Source organism: Papio anubis, chromosome 16, assembly GCF_008728515.1.
Source record: "Papio anubis isolate 15944 chromosome 16, Panubis1.0, whole genome shotgun sequence".
Taxonomy (NCBI): Eukaryota; Metazoa; Chordata; class Mammalia; order Primates; family Cercopithecidae; genus Papio; species Papio anubis.
This window is the reverse complement of record NC_044991.1, coordinates 52,541,798-52,562,032: the sequence shown is the minus strand read 5'-3', so window position 1 is coordinate 52,562,032 and position 20,235 is coordinate 52,541,798. Positions and strand designations below refer to the sequence as shown.

Here is a 20,235-nt window from a genome sequence, read left to right as displayed (position 1 = left end):
GCTTCCGTCGGGCCAAACTCCTTGATTGGCTGCACTCCGCCCCTCCCCTCCCGTCTTGCCGCTTCTTTGAGCGGAAGTTGGATCATTGAAGCGCCAAAAAAGAATTTAGGGGAACACCTGATTTTCGCTTGAGGCACGATTGCGGCGCTGTACGCTACAGATACTTTCTGGAAGCTGCGGTGGGGAAACTGAGTTTCCCGAGCCGTTGAGAAAGATGGGATTCAGCACCGCGCAGGGACCACAGGAAAGCTGCGGCTGAAGAGAACCGCGGACTTGGCAGGAGCCGCCTGAGGAGCTCAGATCTCGGAGACTCTTAGTCCCGTTGTGCTTCTCTACGGGACGGGGGGAGGGAGAATCCAGCCGGACAGATCTGCGCGTATCCTGGAGCCGGCCCAGTTGTGAACTAGGAGAAGTTTGGGACCTCTGCCCCAAGCAAGTAAGAACTTAGCCTTAGGAGACGTAAATAAAGTAGTAAAGAAGCACAACTACCCAACTGTTATTTTTTACTCGTTCTCCGGTCCTACCTCTTACGTCTTTTGAATTTGTTACAATTCTCAGCGTATTGTCTCGTTTGAGAAGGGTATGGCACACAGCGTTGTTGAAGGAGCGCCTCAGCTTGGGAGCCTGAAAGAGTTTTATCTCTGTATTGTCAACAAACAACTTTGATCTTGATCGGTTTGCTTAATTTTTTGAGCATCAGTTTCATAATGCGTAATGCCTAGTTAATTATCGGAGCCCTGTCATGCCGTTAAATCGTTAACTTCGTCGTTACTAACTTGTTTTATTAACTAAACCCCTTTTAAGTAAGGATTTGGATAGGTTATTTTATAATGAATTGCAGTGCAGTGTACAGGTATATCTTTATTGTATACTTAGGGTATGAATCATTTTTAAGTAGATTTGTATTTTAAAAGAACGATTTTGGATTTACAGAAAAATTGCACAAAAAGTGGATGTGACACTGCAGGATTGACTGTAAGAAGCTATGATGATGTATCCCTAGTGTCTCACAGGCCAGAATTATGTTCATCCTGTCCTGCCCTATAATAATAAGTCTCAAATACTGCGAATAAGTTTTCGTAGAGTTAATTACCTGTCCTATTTTCATTTCTGTGATGGGTACTTCTTGTAAACAGGTACAGTACCTGTCCTTATTTTTAACCTATGAGCGTCTAGTATACTTAAACCATATTTAATAGTTATTAAACTATTATGGTATACCTTAAAAAGCGATAGAGATTAGAAACTTAACTTGGGTCTTGTATCACAGGTGCACAACTTTGCAAGCCTGTTTGCTAGTCTTGAACCTAGAATACATTAATTTTTCCTTTTTTATTACATTAATACATTTTTAGGAGCACTTTTCCTTATAGTTTTGGTGAAGACCTTTTTAATATCTGTCTTTTAGGAGAAATGAATAGAGAGTATAGAGGCAGAGGATTTGGACGAGGAAGATTTCAAAGCTGGAAAAGAGGAAGAGGTGGCGGGAACTTCTCAGGAAAATGGAGAGAAAGAGGACACAGACCTGATCTGAGTCAAACCACAGGAAAACATACTTCTGGTAGGTGAGGTCAATGATTGATGAATTTTTTTCACTTAATGAAGGAAGCAATTCGTGTCTATCATACAAGGCGGTTTATCTCATGCTTCGGTTTGTCTTTTATTTCATGCTACTCCTTAGTAAGTATTTGAACATCGATGTCCCAGATTCTTACTCGAACCTCTAATTTGGATATTCTATTAATGAGAGTCTCATTTGGAAAGAGAAGCACATTGGGAAAATGTTGACTCTGTTTCTACCAACCTAGTATTTTATTTTTTTCAGAACAAACCCCACAGTCTTTGCTTTCAACAAAGACCCCACAGTCAATGCAGTCAACATTGGATCAGCTCATACCATATAAAGGCTGGAAGCTTTATTTCTCTGAAGGTAGGGTTAAAAAAGTGCTAAAAAGCACCATAAATCATATTTTCTTAACTTGTCTTTGGATGCTATATCTTGTATTAGTATAATTCACTTACTAACATGTACCTGCTTTAATCTTAGTTCACCCAAACAATTAAATGATGTTTATGTTTCAAAAGCATTTTAGACTTTGTATCAGTCAGGAAAGCAGAGACCATACGGATATTTCAAAAAGGGGACTTAATACAAGAAATTGGATACAAAAATGGAAGACTGAAAGAGTAGAAAGGAAATACTGAGGTAACCCCCCAGAAAGTAGTAACTTGAGGAAGCAGCAACCATCCTTATAGCTAAGAGAATAAAAGAAGTTCTGAGGTTACCAGAATGTGGGAATTCAAAGGTTGGAGAGGTCACAGCATAGCTGTTATTTTGACTTTTGAGGGGCACCCTACAAACCTATGCTTAGACTTCTGAAGGCTACCTTACAGAGCTGTACTCAGACCACAAGGCAAATGAAGCTGCTTGCCACTGGTAACTGAGGGGGCATGACTCAGTGGTGCTTGGAACTGGAGGCTAGCACTATCGTTATGCAGCTGCAGAGATGCTGAAAAAAATTGCAAACAATAATAAATTCCTTTCTCTCTTCCTGCCACCTTCTACACTCTAAAGTGCCTTCAACTGGCAGAATTTAAAGAGAATCTGAGACATGTAGGGTACAGATCTGAATTATAGCATCACAGAGCAGAAAGAACTGGGCTTGAAATCAAGGAACAATAACAAATAGAGCTTTGTGTAGAAACACAGGTAAGGAATCTCCCTTTGATAATTAAGAATACCAGTTAACCTACATCAGTCTGTATAGGTGCAGGGAACTGTCTTTTCTGTGCTCTTAAAATACCCATTTGTTTCTTAGGTCTCATAAGGGGTGTGTGTGTGTATACTTTTTTTTTAATCACTAGATTGTTGAGGTCCAGGACCCTCCCGTACCAGGCACTCAGTAGTCATTTTGTGAATGAATAGAATACTTTACAAGTGTTTTCTTTATTGGAAACCTGTTCGCTTTTTTCCTTCAGTAGAATCTGTTTCATGAATGATCTTTTGTTCCTTAGGATGTATTAGTCATCGGCACTCACATTGTTCCCTTGGCAGGTAGCTCAGAACACTATAAGTGATTTTTGGACAGTCCTAAAGATGGAGTTCAAGCGGGGCCTTAGCCTTCACCATCTGTTCTTTCAAACTACTTTATTGTACTGTTCTTCTGTGAGAGACATATTTGAAAATGTAGAACTTTAAAGTGTAAAAAAAAAAAATGCTTTTCAGTTTGGCCACCACGGTCAAGCGTTGTTGGTCTGTCTCCTGATCTCAGGAAAGACTGTGATTGTCTTCAGTTCTGTTTCAGAATAAGAGCTTAATTTATGTGTCTGGCTTTGACTTTATTGTAATTTTTGGTTTAAGCTTATTGTCTAAATTATTTGAACTAACATGTCCTGTTAGGTGTCAAAGATGCAAAACAAAGTTTCCCAGATAGTGGGGCTTTTAGAGAGAGAAGAGTTTCTGTCTGCATTTCACATTATGCAAACCTAAATTTGTTTTAGAATCTTAAGTTTACATTCTATACCAGTTTTTATATGAATGTAATCAAAATACAAAGCAATTAGAAAAAAATCATCTGCCATGTATATAGTGCTGCTTTTGTCTCATGAAAAATATGCATGTACATGTGTGATTATAGTGCTAATGCCATGTTTGTTGGATTAGTTTACAGCGATAGCTCTCCTTTGATTGAGAAGATTCAAGCATTTGAAAAATTTTTCACAAGGCATATTTATTTGTATGACAAGGTAAGATTCCTCTACAGCAAAGCTGCCAGTCGTGTGCCATCTTATCAATGTATTTGAGGTACTTGTGATTATGGTCACAGGCACTGGAGTCAGACTGTGTTGGTTCAGACCTCAGTTCTGCCACTTACTGGCAGTCTGGACTTTGATTAAATCAATTACTTCTCTGTGCCTCGGTTTTCTTTCATTTGGAGATAGAGGTATAGATACCTACCTTAAAGGATTGTTGAGAGGCATCAGTACATTAATATATTTGAAATATCAGAACCATGCTTGGCACAAAGCTTATACTTATGTGGTACTTACCATTATCACATATAAACATTGTATGCTTTCTCAAAGTGTATAACAGAATGCTCAGTTAATGGTAATTGACTACAGAAAAGCAATTATTGTTTTCATACTTTCTATTTTATAGGATGAAATAGAAAGAAAGGGAAGTATTTTGGTGGATTTTAAAGAACTGATAAAAGACGATGAAGTAACTAACTTGATACCAGATACAGCAAATGAACTAAGAGATGCACCTGAGAAAACTTTGGCTTGCATGGGTTTGGCAATACATCAGGTAACTATATGTCTTATGCATACTTTTGTCTAAACTTTTTTAACGTTTGCACACACATGCACACCTTGTCTAAGTTTAAAGGAAGATTTTACAGTGACTGTACCTTCTATAAGAGATACTTAGCTTTTACAAAAAGATGTTGGCTAGAATTGAGAGGTTGCAATACCATTCTGAAAGATACCATTCATTCTATATACAACAGCTTATGTAATGAAATATTTACTTCTAACTCATTTGGATTTGCTTAATCTTGCTAAAGATTGTGCAGAAATTAAACCTTCCTTTCAAGAAGTTATACAGTCTCATAGAGAAGATAAGACAAGGAATCATGGTGTTATCAGTTACGATCTTAGAGCAAAAAAGAGCAACCTTAGATTTAGGTTCTGTGGCATGAGGCAAACCACTGAGTGTCCCTGTATGTCAAATGTGAATAACAATTTGTACTGTGCCTGCCTGAGTTTTTTTCAGGGTCAGGTAATACAACATATATGAAAACACTTTAAATTTTTTAAATTTTTAAAATTTATTTTTTATTTATTTTTTTGAGGTGGAGTCTCACTCTATTGCCAGGCTGGAGTGCAGTGGCACGATCTCGGCTCACTGCAACCTCTGCCTCCCAGGTTCAAGTGATTCTCTTGCCTCAGCCTCCCAAGTAGCTGGGACTACAGGTGTGCACTACCATGCCCAGCTAAGTTTTGGATTTTTAATAGAGATGGGGTTTCACCATGTTGACCAGGGATGGTCTTGATCTCTTGACCTTGTGATCCACCCGCCTTGGCCTCCCAGAGTGCTAGGATTACAGGCATGAGCCACCGTGCCCGGCCAAAAACATTTTTGAGGCTAGCAAGCAGATAAATGCTTCAAGGTAATGTGTAGTAAATCTCAGGACAGGCATACACAAAGTGCTGGGGCATTCAGAGGGGCATTCTCCTACCTCTTACATGTGCTATTCATTCAACGTAGAATCCCCTTCCCCTCACATAGATTATTTGGGCCTAGCTCAGTTGTCTCTCTGTAAAACCTTTCTCGTGACAACTTTTCGAAACTTGCATGGTATTTTGTCTGTACATCTTTATGGTCCTTATAACAATTAACAGCTATATATGTGCATCTTATTTTGCCTCTTAGGTTGTCAGCAAACTGCGGTACACAAGTGGTATTAAATGTTTGTTTATTTGTTTATTTATTTTGAAATGGAGTTTTGTTCTTGTTGCCCAGGCTGGAGTGCAATGGTGTCATCTTGGCTCACTGCAACCTCTGCCTCCTGGGTTTAAACGATTCTCCTGCCTCAACCTTCCAAGTAGCTGGGATTATAGGCATGCACCACCACGCTCAGTTGATTTTTGTATTTTTAGTAGAGATGGGGTTTCACCATGTTGGTCGGGCTGGTCTCAAACACCTGACCTCAGGTGATCCACCCACTTTGGCCTCCCAAAGTGCTGGGATAACAGGTGTGAGCCACCGTGCCCAGCCTGTTTATATTATTTAATGTTAAATGCCAAGGGAGTGAGTATTAGGTATTTTAAAGGTCATTTTTATTTTCTCTGTCTTGACTGATCAGTGAATATAGAGAAACAGGAATGCTTTTTTTTTTTTTTTAATTAGAATCAAGAGGTGATGGTTTTTAGGACTACTATAAGGGCTTTTAATGTTAGGTTTAGTTGGGACAGAAAGTAGCAGACTGGGATGCTGGAGTTTTTCAGTCCAGGGACAGCAAAATCCAAAGTAAAAGATCCACTATAAAGTAAGTAGTCATAATTAAATATTAGATTTTTAAAGGACTGTTAAAGTTTTCTGTTTTTATTCTGTTTCTGTCCATAAACTTTATATTCTCTACAAAAATAGAGTTCTGTATAAAGAGGATATTTTGTTTTCCAACTTCAGAGTAAACATCTGTCCTGTTTAGGTATTAACTAAGGACCTTGAAAGGCATGCAGCTGAGTTACAAGCCCAGGAAGGATTGTCTAGTGATGGAGAAACAATGGTAAATGTGCCACATGTTCATGCAAGGTGAGGAATTTGACATATTAAATTACTATTACTTAGAATGGGACCTTGAATGCCGTTTAAGAATGAGAACCCTCATTTTATAAGAACAAGGAAATCGGTAAAAAGGACATGAGTTCCTTGCCATCTCACTGATCATCACACTGAAGTAAACTCATTGAAAATTATTCAAAGACATCATGACAGATACTTCCTAAATAAGGAAGAAAATGTTGATTTTCTAACCTGCAAATTTTTGTAAACATTGATTTTGGATGTGAACTTATCAAGACCCTGCTGTGTAAGTTTAATAATCCATGTATGGGTTGAGTATCCCTAATCTGAAAATCTGAAATCTGAAATGCTCCAGAATTCAAAACTTTGAGCCCTGACACGACACTGAAAGGAAATGTTCATTGGAGCATTTCAGATTTTTGAATTAGGGATACTCAACTAGTAATATTGCCAATATTTGAAAGTCCAAAAAATCCAAAATACTTCTGGTCCCACACATTTTGGATAAGGGATATACTCAGTCTGTAATATACAAAGTGGTGTGTATTTTGTTCAATTATTAGGTTTCTATTAGATACAAGAGAATAAATGAAATTATTTTGTTTTTCTTGAATTCATCCTTAAGATTTTAAATTCATTAGAAGAATTCATTATAAGTTAATCATCGGAGTTTTGTATTTCTTTTCCAGAATTTATAGAAGGCAATTTCCTAGCAGTTCTTTAAAAAGAACTTAGAAACCCAAAGGTTTTTAAATCTAGATTTTCCTTTTGGCATTATTTTTTTCCTTAAATTTTTTTTTTCTTTTTTCCTTGAGAACAGCCTGTGAGATAAGAAGAAAAAGGAAGATTTAGTGTTGTGTCTTTCTAAGAATGGTTTGGCTGGGCACGGTGGCTCACGCCTGTAATCCCAGCACTGGGAGTCTGAGGCAGGCGGATCACTAGGTCAAGAGATCGAGACCATCCTGGCCAACATAGTGAAACCCCATCTCTACTAAAAATACAAAAATTAGCTGGGTGTGATGGCACGCACCTGTAATCACAGCTACTCGGGAGACTGAGGCAGGAGAATCGCTTGAACCTGGGAGGCAGAGGTTGCAGTGAGCCGAGGTCGCACCACTGCACTCCACCCTGGTGACAGAGCGAGACTCTGTCTCGAGAAAACAAAACAAAACAAGAATGGTTTAATTCTTGTGAGATTTCTGATATATCGAAAGGATGATTTGGTTTGAGAATTCCATAGTTACTCCTAAAAGAAACTTGTGAAAATATAAAAAACATCAAGTTTCTGTTTTGTCTTTAGGGTGTACAACTATGAGCCTTTGACACAGCTCAAGAATGTCCGAGCAAATTACTATGGAAAATACATTGCTCTAAGAGGGACAGTGGTTCGTGTCAGTAATATAAAGCCTCTTTGCACCAAGATGGCTTTTCTTTGTGCTGCATGTGGAGAAGTTCAGAGTTTTCCTCTTCCAGATGGAAAATACAGTCTTCCCACAAAGGTAATATGTTCTTGAACTGCTTCTTTATTTATCTTGGTAAAGAAGGCAAATCAGAATACAGAAAACATTTCCCAGTGTTCCTGAACACAGAGCTTATTTTTATTTTTTACTTTTGATTTTCTGCTTTTATATTATGAAATACTTCAGGGTAAGAAAAATATAGAAATAAATAAAACATTCCACTACTCGTAACCCCGAATTTACGTTTTTCAGCTCCAAATACATTTTTTAATGATATAAAGCATTACTGGCACAATTAGTGTCTGTGTTTTACCCTTTACCTGTACCATTCCCAGGGATGATCATTATCCTGAAGTTATTATCATATGCATCTCTTCCATTCATATTTCTGTTGACTTCTAGGTATACACACCAAGTTTTTTTTTTTTCCCTTTATTTCTTCTACTATTTAGAAGTGATGGGTTTTTAAAAATCTTTATTAGCCTTTATTAAACTAGATTTTAAAACTATGGAAAAGTGCAGAGAATAGTGTAATTAACATTTATCTACTCTATGATTTGGCAAATATTAATGTTTTGTTGTTTTAGTTTAATTTGTAACAAAAATATGGTTACATAGTTAAAGTTGAAGTCTCTCTGTTCTCAGTTTTATTCCCTTTATTTGCTCCCCAGATGCAACCACTATTCTGAAATTGGCGTGTGTTCTTCAAGTTTACATTTTTATTCTTGACTATGTATGTAGAATTAGTTTTTTGTATTGCGTTTACGTAAATGGTATACTGAATGTAACATGCAGCTGTTTTTTTACTTGGTTATTTTGAAGTTCTACCTATTTTAATACATATCGAATTCTTTCATTTTTACTGTTGTGGAGTGTTGCTTTAAATAAATAGCCACTATTCATCCATTTTCCTGGAGGTAGACAATTGTGCTCTTTCCAGTTTTTTATAATTACAAATGATACTACAGAGAACATTCTTGTACATGTTTCCTTAGCAGAGGAACACTAAGTTGTAGGCTGCACTTTTTTTTTTCTTTGAGACGGAGTCTTGCTCTGTTGCCCAGGCTGGAGTGCAGTGATGAGATCTCGGCTCACTGCAACCTCCGCCTCCCGGGTTCAAGCAATTCTTCTGCCTCAGCCTCCCGAGTAGCTGGGACTACAGGCACGCGCCACCATGCCTGGCTAATTTTTCTATTTTTAGTAGAGACAGGGTTTTACTATGTTGGCCAGGCAGGTCTCAAACTCCTGACCTCGTGATCCGCCTGCCTCAGCCTCCCAAAGTGCTGGGATTGGCCGGCTGTACTTATTTTTAACTGCATTAGGTGTTACCAAATTACTTTCCAGGGTATTGTTCCCAACTTAAATCCCTGCTGGTAGTGTTAAGCAGTTACCATTTCTCCATACTTTCAGTAACACTTGGTATTGTTAGACTTGTACATTTTTGACAGTTTGGTAGGTGTAAATAATACTGCATTTATAATGTGAATTTTTCTGATTTCTGTTGTGGTTGAGCATCTCTTCATATCTTTACTGGCCATTCAGTTTCTTTCTTTATTGAGTTTTCTATTTATATCTAATGTTCATTTTCCTGTTTATTGGTTTATTCTTTAATTTTGTGTTTTAGAGATGGTGTCTCATTCTGTTGCCCAGGCTGGAGTGTAGTGACATGATCATAGCTCATTGCAACCTTGAACTCCTGGGCTCAAGTGATCCTCCCATCTCAGCTTCCCAAGTAGTTGGGACTACAGGTGCCAGCCACTGTGCCTGGTTCTATTAGTTTATTGATAGGAGTTCTTTATACATTCTAGATACTAATTATTGTTGATTATGTACATTAGATATTTTCTGCCTGTCTTTGGTTTGTCTTTTAACTTTGTGGGTTTTTTTGTTGTACAGTTTTACATTTTGACATCAAATTGTTATCTTTTCTTCCATAACTTGTACATTTTATGCCCTGCTTAAGAAGCCGTTCTTCGGCTGGGCGTGGTGGCTCATGCCTGTAATCTCAGCACTTTGGGAGGCCGGGGCGGGCGGATCACCTGAGGTTGGGAGTTCAAGACCAGCCTGACCAACATGGAGAAACCCCATCTCTACTAAAAATACAAAATTAGCCAGGCGTGGTGGCGCATGCCTGTAATCCCAGCTACTCGGGAGGCTGAGGCAGGAGAATCGCTTGAACCCGGGAGGTGGAGGTTGCAGTGAGCCGAGATCACGCCATTGCACTCCAGCCTGGACAACAAGAGCGAAACTCTGCCTCAATAAATAAATAAATAAATAAATAAATAAATAAATAAGAAGCCCTTTTCACTCAAGCATTATAAACATATTTCCTGCATTTGCTTCTAATAATCCTAAGTTTTGTTTTTTATCTTTAGATCTTTTGTCCATCTGGAATTTAAGGCATTGGTGAATGGCATAAAACTAGGAATTTAAGCTGGGCATGGTGGCATGCACCTGTAGTCCCAACTACTCAGTAGTCTGAGGCAGGAGGATTGCTTGAGCCCTGGAGTTTGAGACTAGCCTGTGCAGCATAGTGAGACCCCCATCTCTTAAAAAAACAAGCTAGTGATCTAATTTTTAGGTGAAAAGCTATTTGTCCTGACACCATTTATTAATTAAGCCCTCATTACCATGGATGTATAATGTTTCCTTTGTGGTACCCAGAGTCATCTTTATCACCATTGGGCTTTAATAAATTTAACATTTGCTAAATTTTTGCTCATGTAAAGGTTTGAATCCTTAGTGAGGTAAATAATCCCTTGAAGAATTAAAAAGGGAAATGTAAGATGTTTGAAATTCCTAAGGCTTCTTGCTCTTACTGGAAGAAGAGGGTATATCAGATTCAGCTATTGGTTCTGAATAATCAGTGGTGTTGACAGATGGGTTTCATGTGGTGTTTGTCTTGGCTTAAGGTTCAAGGTACAGCCTTGAGCTCAGAGGCCAGAATTCAAATCCTGATTTAAACCAGGTATTTTCTTCCTTTTATTTTGAAGACGGGCTCTCACTCTGTCACCCAAGCTAGAGTACAGTGACATGAATACAGCCCACTGTAGCCTCGACCTCCTTAAATCAGATATTTTCTAGACAGTATTTGTACAGGGTATTTTCATGCTCTCTAATAAAGTAGGTAGTAGCATTGACTCATGAGTGATGTCGTGATGAGGTCCTTCATTTGTCTGAACTGTAGGGATTTGAAGTGACAGAAAGATGGCTGTTTCAGTTGATCTCTTTTCCAGCCACTATTGCTGCATAACACATCACCCCAAAACTCAATGGCTGAAAATAAAGCCAATCATTTTATTCTTATGATTCCTGTGGGTCAGGAGTTTGGAAGAACTACTCAACTGGCTAGTTCTAGCTCCAGGCCTCTCATGGAGTTGTAGTCAGATTGTGGCTGGAGTACAGCAAGGTGGCTGGGGACTGGCCAGGCATCCTCTTCTCCATGTGGCTGTGTGGGCTAGTTTGGGCTTCTTGCACACGGTATAGCAGCTCAGGGTGCTCAGTCTGCTTATATGGCTGCTGACAGCTTCAAGGCAAGAAGTCCAGTTGGTAGGCAGAAATGGCCTTGCCTTTTGTGAGCTAATCTCAGAAGTTGTGCAACATCACTCTGTCACATTCTATTGGTTACAGAGTGAGTCACAAGCCTTCTCAAATTCCAGGAGAAGGAATTAGCCTCCGTTTCTTAATGGAGGAGTAACAAGGTTCTAAAAAGGTCGAAGAGAAATATTGTTGCAATCGTATTTGGCAAGTACAGTCTGCCACAGTCTGAATTTATAAATGCGTCTTGAGATCCAAACACCAAACAAGTGCCTGTGTGGTGTAATAAATATTACACTATACAGAAAGTGCAAAAGGAGCCTAGATGAGAAAGCTGGGGATTAAAGAAAACTCTGGAAAGCCTTTTGAAAAGGAGAGGATTGGCACTGGGCATGTGGGACAGAATGAGAGGGGGCGTTCAAGGAGCGAGAGGTGGCACGAGCACAGAGGAGCAGTAAGTGCTTCCTGTGGGAGGCAAGGAAAGCACCTTGCATACCCATAGCAGGATAAGAACAGTAAGCGAGAAGGATCAGTTGGAAAGTGCCTCAAAAGCTCTTGATATTAAATTGTTGCAGGAGAAAATGGTCCTTGGATTTTGCTTTACTAGCATCGTGAGACCAACTTTTAAAACAATGTTAAATGAAATGTTTTAACTGAATTTTCCTGAGGTGTGATTATAGTTTATCAAAATCTGAATGTGAATTACTTTTGTTTCATTCAGTGTCCTGTGCCTGCATGTCGAGGCAGGTCATTTACTGCTCTCCGCAGCTCTCCTCTCACAGTTACAATGGACTGGCAGTCAATCAAGTAAGCAATCTGTTACATGAAAGGCAGGCTTTAGATGTCACACTGTTGAGTAAATCCTTAATTTTGCTGTATTATATTGTACGTTTTATCTAAACAATGACAAAGTGTATAATAGTGTATAGTAGACGGTTTATTTGATGAAGAGTTTGTATGTTAAAATAATTGTCTTTTTTTTTTTTTTTTAAGAAGGAGTCTTGCTCTGTTGCCCAGGCTGCAGTGCAGTGGCACGATCTTGGCTCACTGCAAGCTCCACCTCCCGGGTTCACACTGTTCTCCTGCCTCAGCCTCCCGAGTAGCTGGGACTACAGGCGCCCGCCACCACACCTGGCTAATTTTTTTGTATTTTTAGTAGAGATTTAGTTTAGAGGTTTCACCGTGTTAGCCAGGATGGTCTTGATCTCCTGACCTTGTGATCTGTCCGCCTTAGCCTCCCAAAGTGCTAGGATTACAGGCATGAGCCACCACTCCTGGCTGAAATAATTGTCTTTATTTGAAATTTATTGTCTGTCAGATTCCAGAAAGGATTAATTATGGAAATATTATGTCCTACTGAGAAATAGTTGATTTTATATCTCAATTATGTGATTAATTGAACTGGATATAGGCCATAAGCAAAGTTGTATGATTCATTCCATAATAAGCTGTGATAGAAATAATATTGTTTTGAAGTTTTCAGATAAAGACTTCCTTTGAAATGGCATGTTTCATTTTATGTTCTCAATGTTGCAATGGGGCATTTTACTACAGGTTTTTTTTAATAGCTTTTTTTATTTTTGCAAGTCAGAGTTTTCTTTGTGTATGTATTTTTCATCCCGTAATTGATTCCGTTTTTTCTAGCTGTAGACCTATAGCTCATCCCTAAATATAAAATAACGAATGGTTTTGAAGTCAGTGCTCTCTAGGAAACCTGGCTGAAATGAGATGGTCCTAAAAACTAAGAACCTAGGGAAAAGATAAGATGGTCTGCTACTAACTGCTTCACCCCCTTCTTCCCTGAAAAATTAAGACCAACATGTGTAATAATTGTACTATAGTGAGATCTTTACAAACACCCCGTTTTATAAGAGGAAATGTTTAAGACTCTTGAGTATGATCGTGTAGCCTATGAGTATAGTAAAGCCTGATTTCCAACCCAGTCTGTGGGACTTTTACCACTTAAGAGGGACAAAGGGTTAGTCTGGAGGTAGTGAGTTATTTCCATTGATTATTCAGAGTCACTTACAGATCAAACTCCTTGTTCTACTCTTTCCTTCCTTCTCACTACTGCACGTGACTTATCTTTAAAAAGTGGGTCTGGGGGGGTGAATTGATGGTGAAGTGGTGAGTGAACTTGGAGCAGGGTTTGAAGTCGTGCAGGTTAGGTGGATGCCAGCACCTGGCCCATGACCTGAAAAACATTGAGAGGTAATCTAGATGTATGATGAATGTATTCCAAAGTTATTATTTTAATGTTCAATGATTGTACTTACATTAATTATTAAGTTAAAAATGCTTTAATGTAATAACATGTACATGTTTTTAAAAATTCAATCAGTGTGGAAAGGCACAGTCCCCACAACTTGCTGTTACATTATACATAACTTTAGATACCATTCTTGCGTGTCTTTCATCCTTCACTTTACTGCATTCATTCTATGTGAGCTGAGGACTTTAGAAACATACTTGTTCTTTTATCTTCCACTTCTAGACTTTCTCAGTTTCGACATTACTTTAAATTGTCAAGGTTTACCTTTTGTCTTCTAATTGTCTTCCAGACTTTATTTATAGGTCATGTCTAACAACAACAATAAAGCAGGCATTTGCATTTTTATGTTAATAAAAATGCCTGATACGGCATTCCCACAGATAAATAATATGAGCTTCTGACTTCTCCCACTATCTTTTCAACTCCTACTTGCGTCCTCAGTCGAAGCCGGTGCTGAATCTGGCTGTACAGTTAACCCTTTAGCAAGAAACCTAGCACATGCAGAAGTGTCTGTGGATCTGACCATCTTCACGCTCCACTTGGCAGGTGTCTCTTCCATTTTAGGGGCCAATAACTTTATTACCACAATAATTAACATAAAACCTCCAGCTTTGTCCCAATACTGAACACCCCTTTTCGTCTGATAAGTCCTCATTGTGGCGGTCCTTCTACTCCTTTCCCTTGCCATTTTATTAACATAAAAAATGTAAATACAGCTCAACAAAGAACCAAGTGAAGTGATCAAATGCCAAGCAAAGGAGATGTAATTTATGTCCCTGGGTTTTGTAGTTTTGTTTTGTTGGTTTTTACCCCTTAAATGAAAATAACCCAAGCATCAAATTATCTTTTCTTATACTCTGCTAGTTATTTGGAATTATCCCACATTTTAGTGTGCATCATATTTGGACTGTAACTTTGCTGTTTAGTACTTTATTTTTCCTAAGGTCTCTGAGTGCTGGTTTTACTTCTTAGAGTATGCCTCTGCCATTTCATCATAATTTTCCATTCTCTCTTAAATATACTATGGAATACGTGGAATCCACCTTTTATTCTTTTTTTTGAGACGGAGTCTTGCTCTGTCGCCCAGGCTGGAGTGCAGTGGCCGGATCTCAGCTCACTGCAAGCTCCGCCTCCCGGGTTTACGCCATTCTCCTGCCTCAGCCTCCCGAGTAGCTGGGACTACAGGCGCCCGCCACCTCGCCCGGCTAGTTTTTTGTATTTTTTAGTAGAGACGGGGTTTCACCGTGTTAGCCAGGATGGTCTCGATCTCCTGACCTCGTGATCCGCCTGTCTCGGCCTCCCAAAGTGCTGGGATTACAGGCTTGAGCCACCGCGCCCGGCCCACCTTTTATTCTTAAAAAACAAAAACAAAAAAACCTTCCTTCTGCTTGAGTCTGGATCAGTAGTTCTCCAGACCTGCATTCCTGTTTCATCCTGGGATGTTGCTTCATTGCACATTTTGTTTTTCTAAGGAGTATTCTCAGTAAATTTTCAGAAAGTATACATGACAGGTAAAAAGTTCTAAGCCCTTGCATGTCTGAAAATGTCTTTATTTGGATCTTAGTCTGGCTAAGAGTTTGCCAGCTATCGAAGTCTATTTGGTTTTAATTTTCTCTGCTGTTTATGAGAGGTCTGGTGCTGGTCTGATTCTCATTCCTTTGAGGACTGGACTTTTCCTCCTCTTTGTAACCATTTTATCTGTCGTGCTCTGAAACAGTGAAAGTGTATCTAGTTGTCTCTATCCTGCTTGATTGGCAAGGTCTTTTGTCTTCAACTCTAGAATATCTGACTGTTTTCTCAGCTTCCTATCAGAGGCAGTCCTTGGATTATTCATCTGTTTTAAATTGTTCCTCATTCTTTCATTTTCTTTGTGCTGTTTTCTAGATTTCTTTGGCTTTTTCTTATATCTTCTCTACAAATGTTTGATTTTTATATACATACTTTAAATTTTCTTGATTTCGTACTTGTATTCCCATAGTTCCCTTTTTATAGCGGCTTATTCCTGTTTTATGATGGCAATATTTTCTCAAAACTCTTAGGCAGTTTTTTGTTTTTAATGCTCCTGAATTATTGCCATTTAGTTTTCAAATATCTGATGAGGAATGAGAAAGTATTTGAAGTAGGTAGGATAGGTTTCCTTTGCAATTTTTGAGGTAGTAGTTTTTTCTCACAAGACTTCACCTCTGAATACAACGATAGGGGTTTGGGCTGTCAGATTTTGCTTTATGAATGTGTTTTTGAATTGGAATTGGGTTTCTCAAATGGTAGAATGAAGAGTCTTTGTTCTGAAGCTCTGATATTCTCACTGCACACTTTAGCTCCCTTCACAGAGGAGATGGGTTTGTTTCCTTAGAACAGTGCTCTGGTTTTTGCCAGATGATAAAGTACTCATTCTTCCCCTACCCACTGTCCACTCACCTTCTCCAAAAATTCTCAACAACTATTGTCTTTCAATTGATAACCCTGTTTTCTTCCAGCCATCCACTCCTGCTCTCCATTCCTGCCACATCCAACTTGGAAGCTCCTCTGGGGCTCTGCTAAGAACATTGGGTCCCACTTTTCTTGTACACTTGTAGCTTTTGCCTATGTGTATTCCGGACTTCATTTTGTTTTATCCGTCAATACTTTACCATTTGCTGTTTTCAAAAATTTCATTAATATCTCATTTTCTGATGATACCTCTACATACCCCCAAATTTTTAGTGACTCATTTTGATGGACATTTTAGAGGGAGGCTAGGCAAATACATACACTCATTCCGCTATCTTGAATTGGAAACTGCTGAAGTAATTTTAGATACACCATTAAACTGTTAATAAACAAATCTGCCTTTATCTTGCTCAGCATCATGTGAACTCTGAATAGTTAATGTCTTGCAGAAACCATCCAAAGTAAGTATTCTAACTGAAAACCATTTAAACGTTTTAGAATTCAGGAGTTGATGTCTGATGATCAGAGAGAAGCAGGTCGGATTCCACGAACAATAGAATGTGAGCTTGTTCACGATCTTGTGGATAGCTGTGTCCCGGGAGACACAGTGACTGTTACTGGAATTGTCAAAGTCTCAAATGCAGAAGAAGGTATGGTACAACTCTTTTCATTATTTGTCTCTCAATAATGATTTGTCAACATTCATCTTTTCTAAGATGCTCCTGAATCTCAAATAATTTGAGGAATTTCTTTTGCTTACATAAGATGAAACATTCCCTTTAAAAAAAACATTTATTTGTAGCTCACTATGACTTTGTTTTATATTCTAGTTGAGTCATTGTAGGGAAAATGAAAATACCAACTATTGTATTTAAAACTTTTAATTTACAGGTTCTCGAAATAAGAATGACAAGTGTATGTTCCTTTTGTACATTGAAGCAAATTCTATTAGTAATAGCAAAGGACAGAAAACAAAGAGTTCTGAGGATGGGTGTAAGCATGGAATGTTGATGGAGTTCTCACTTAAAGACCTTTATGCCATCCAAGAGATTCAAGCTGAAGAAAACCTGTTTAAACTCATTGTCAAGTATGTACGCTGTCATTTGAAATTTTACTACATACATGCATGTTGGGGGTTCTCTTGGCTACAGGTAACAAAAAACTAGTCAAAATGGTTGGCAAACTACAGTCTATGTACCAAATCCAGTGCACCATCCACTTGAGTGTGGCCTATGAACTAAGAATGGTTTTTATATTTTTTAATGGTTGAAAAAATTTAAAAGAATATTTCACAACACATGAACTTATATGAAATTCAGATTTCATCCGAATGTGGTGGCTCATGCTTGCAATCCCAGCACTTTGGGAGGCCGAGGTGGGCGGATCACTTGAGGCCAGGAGTTTGAGACCAGCTGGCCAACATGGTGAAACCCTGTCTTTACTAAAAATACAAAAATTGGCCGGATGTGGTGGCAGGCAGGCGCCTGTAATCCCAGCTACTTGAGAGGCTGAAGCAGGAGAATCACTTAAACCTGGGAGATGGAGATTGCAGTGAGCCAAGATCGCACCATTGCACTTCAGCCTGGGCAACAAGAGTGAAACTCTGTCTTTAAAAAAAAGGAAAATCAGATTTCAGTGTCCATAAATAAAGTTTTATTGGAACACAGCCACACTCATTGATTTACATAGTGTGCTGCTTTTGTGCGGCAGTGGCAGAGTTGAATAGTTGTGACAGAGAACATATACATGGCTCACATATTTTTGCATTGTCCTTTTATAGAAAAAATTTGCTGATCTCTAGTTTAAACAATACGGAATGTTTACTATCTTACACAAGAAGTTTGTTGCTCAACAGAAGAGTGAGGTGACAGTGAATTCCAAAGCCACTTCAATTAGTTCTATGTAGGGTGTTGGTCATAGAGATTCAAATAGAAGTAATATATATTCAATAAATATTTGATAATTTTATTTCCATGCTATTGCATGCCGTAGAGAAGAAGCAAAGTATAGGCATTTTTTGCTTTAGTGGTTAAGAGCTTTTCTTTGGAGACAAACCTAAGTTAGACTCCTGCTTTGGGCATTTACTTCCAGTGTGATCTGGGACACATTACTTAATTTCCCCTTTATTTGTATCACCTTAAAATGGAAATAGTAACACTTACCTCAGAAGGTTGTTCTAAAGATTAAGTGGGATTTTATAATGTACTTAATTACTGCAACATACTGTTACTTTTGATAATTTTTTGACAATTGGGTAATTTTGAAGAAATCGGAGAAAATGAGAGAGACTGAATAATAGATATATCTAAGAGAGGTGAAGAACTGAGAATGTTTTGAAATACATTGTATTATAAAAAGTGATCTTAGCCAGGCACGGTGGCTCACGCCTGTATTCCCAGCACTTTGGTAGGCTGAGGCGAGTGGATCACCTGAGGTCAGGAGTTTGAGACCAACCGGACCAATATGGTGAAACCCTGTCTCTACTGAAAGTGGAAAAATTAGCTGGGCATGATGGCGGGCACCTGTAATCCTAGCTTTTTGGGAGGCTGAGACAGGAGAATCTGTTGAACCTGAGAGGTGGAGGTTGCAGTGATCTGAGATTGTGCCACTGCACTCCAGCCTAGTGACAGAGCAAGACTCTGTCTCATAAAATAAAATAAAATTAAAAAATAGTGATTTTGTCATGCTTTGCTGTTCAGTAGGCTTAGGTCTGTAAGAGGAGTTGATGCTTTTTCTTTCTGGCTTTAATATGTTAATTTGCCGACTGAGTAAAGAATAGTGCTCCACAGGGGCTTTTTGTCCCTAAATCCTACTTCCCTCTGAATAAATAGCCATCCAGACCCACCCTGGAAGAGAGGCTGCTCTAATCTAGGGTTGCTGGGGTAGTCTGGGAGTGAGTCCTTTGAGCAGGTGGCCAAGGAAGCAACCTGGTTGAGAATCCAAACATCTTTGGTTCCTCTTAATGGTTATAAATTAAATTAAAACTGAACGTTTTTAGTGGTCCCTCTTCTCCCATATTTATAGAAAAGTATGGAAAACTTTAGTTTTCTTCCCACAGTTTGCTTCCCCCCCACCATGTTTTTGATTTCAGCATTAAAACTAGAATTTTTCATGGTCCTCCATTATCAGTCTAGCAGAGATTGGCAAACTAGGCAGGCTGCCTGTTTTTGTAAGTCAAGTTTTATTAAAATACAGCCCCACCCTGTTTACTTACCTTACTGTTCATAGTTGCTTGCAGGTTTACAAGTTGAGTAGTTGTGACTGAGACAGTATAGCCTGCGAAGCTGAAAATACTTACTTCCTGGCCCTTTAAGAAAAAGTTTGTCAACCCAGCCTAGGTGACAGTGGAAGTTTATGTTTTAGTTTAGATTCCTTCAGAAGCAATGATTTGGGTCAACATAGTTTACTTGGGAGGTGATTCTGGAGTTACTGGTAGGGAAATGGGGAAGTGATTGCAGCTAGTGTAGGTGCCTTAACGAACAGGTGACCCACTAGCATCTGGGACATAATCCTCCTGGGCCAGTGGAACACTCCACTGTGGAAAGCCAGCCTCAATATTTTTCCATTTAAGGGCCTACATGTGGGACTGCCCCCAGGAGTATTAAATACCTCAGCACTTCTGGCCTGTCCATCCTGCCTGCTGATGATGCTTGTGTGGCCATAGAAAGGTCTTTGGCAGACAGGTGCAGGTGCCAGTAGGAAGTCGGAACATACTGAACAGTGAGTGCCAAGGGGATACGAGCACACTACCACTTCCTTCTGTGTTTACATATATTAAAAGGGAATAAAGACTCACATTTTACTCCTGGTTTTCTCTCCCACCCTATTTTTGTTTGTTCCTTGTTTATAAATTGACAAATACAAATGTACTGCTTTATACTCTTTTTCTTTTCTAAATTTTTTTTTTAGAGACAGGGTCTTGCTGTGTTGCCTAGGCTGGATTGCAGTGGCACAATCATAGCTCACTGTAGCTTCAAACTCCTGGCCTCAAGTTATTCTCCCACCTCAGCCTCACAAGTAGCTGGGACTAAAGGTGTGTGCCACCACGCCTGGCTAATTTTTAATTTTTTTTTTTGTAGATATTGAGGTCTCACTTTGTTGCACAGGCTAGTTTTGCACTTTTGGGCTGAAGCAGTCCTCCCACCTTGTCCTCCCAGAGTGCATGCTGGGATTACAGGCATGAACCTGTAAACCAAAAATAAAATTCTAAGGCCCCCCCACCC

The 20,235-nt window shown here is 39.0% G+C and overlaps 1 protein-coding gene across 4 annotated transcripts in view; it reads left to right on the top strand.

Moving 5' to 3' along the window:
* Window positions 1-38: 38 nt before the first annotated feature.
* The window catches only part of MCM8 (minichromosome maintenance 8 homologous recombination repair factor), a 44,567-nt gene continuing 24,370 nt past the window's right edge, over window positions 39-20,235 (top strand). For 2 of the 4 annotated variants that reach the window (XM_017944995.2, XM_003905050.4), the window contains exons 1-10: window positions 39-436; window positions 1,409-1,561; window positions 1,826-1,930; window positions 3,665-3,747; window positions 4,163-4,312; window positions 6,219-6,322; window positions 7,614-7,812; window positions 12,032-12,117; window positions 16,511-16,662; window positions 16,904-17,099. In XM_017944995.2, coding sequence (XP_017800484.2) covers window positions 1,414-1,561; window positions 1,826-1,930; window positions 3,665-3,747; window positions 4,163-4,312; window positions 6,219-6,322; window positions 7,614-7,812; window positions 12,032-12,117; window positions 16,511-16,662; window positions 16,904-17,099 — 1,223 coding nt within the window. In that variant the 5' untranslated portion in view covers window positions 39-436; window positions 1,409-1,413. Of the gene's footprint in view, window positions 437-933; window positions 1,050-1,408; window positions 1,566-1,825; window positions 1,931-3,664; window positions 3,748-4,162; window positions 4,313-6,218; window positions 6,323-7,613; window positions 7,813-12,031; window positions 12,118-16,510; window positions 16,663-16,903; window positions 17,100-20,235 lie in introns of all 4 variants that reach the window. The other 2 variants (XM_009216527.4, XM_017944996.3) reach the window with 2 other exon arrangements.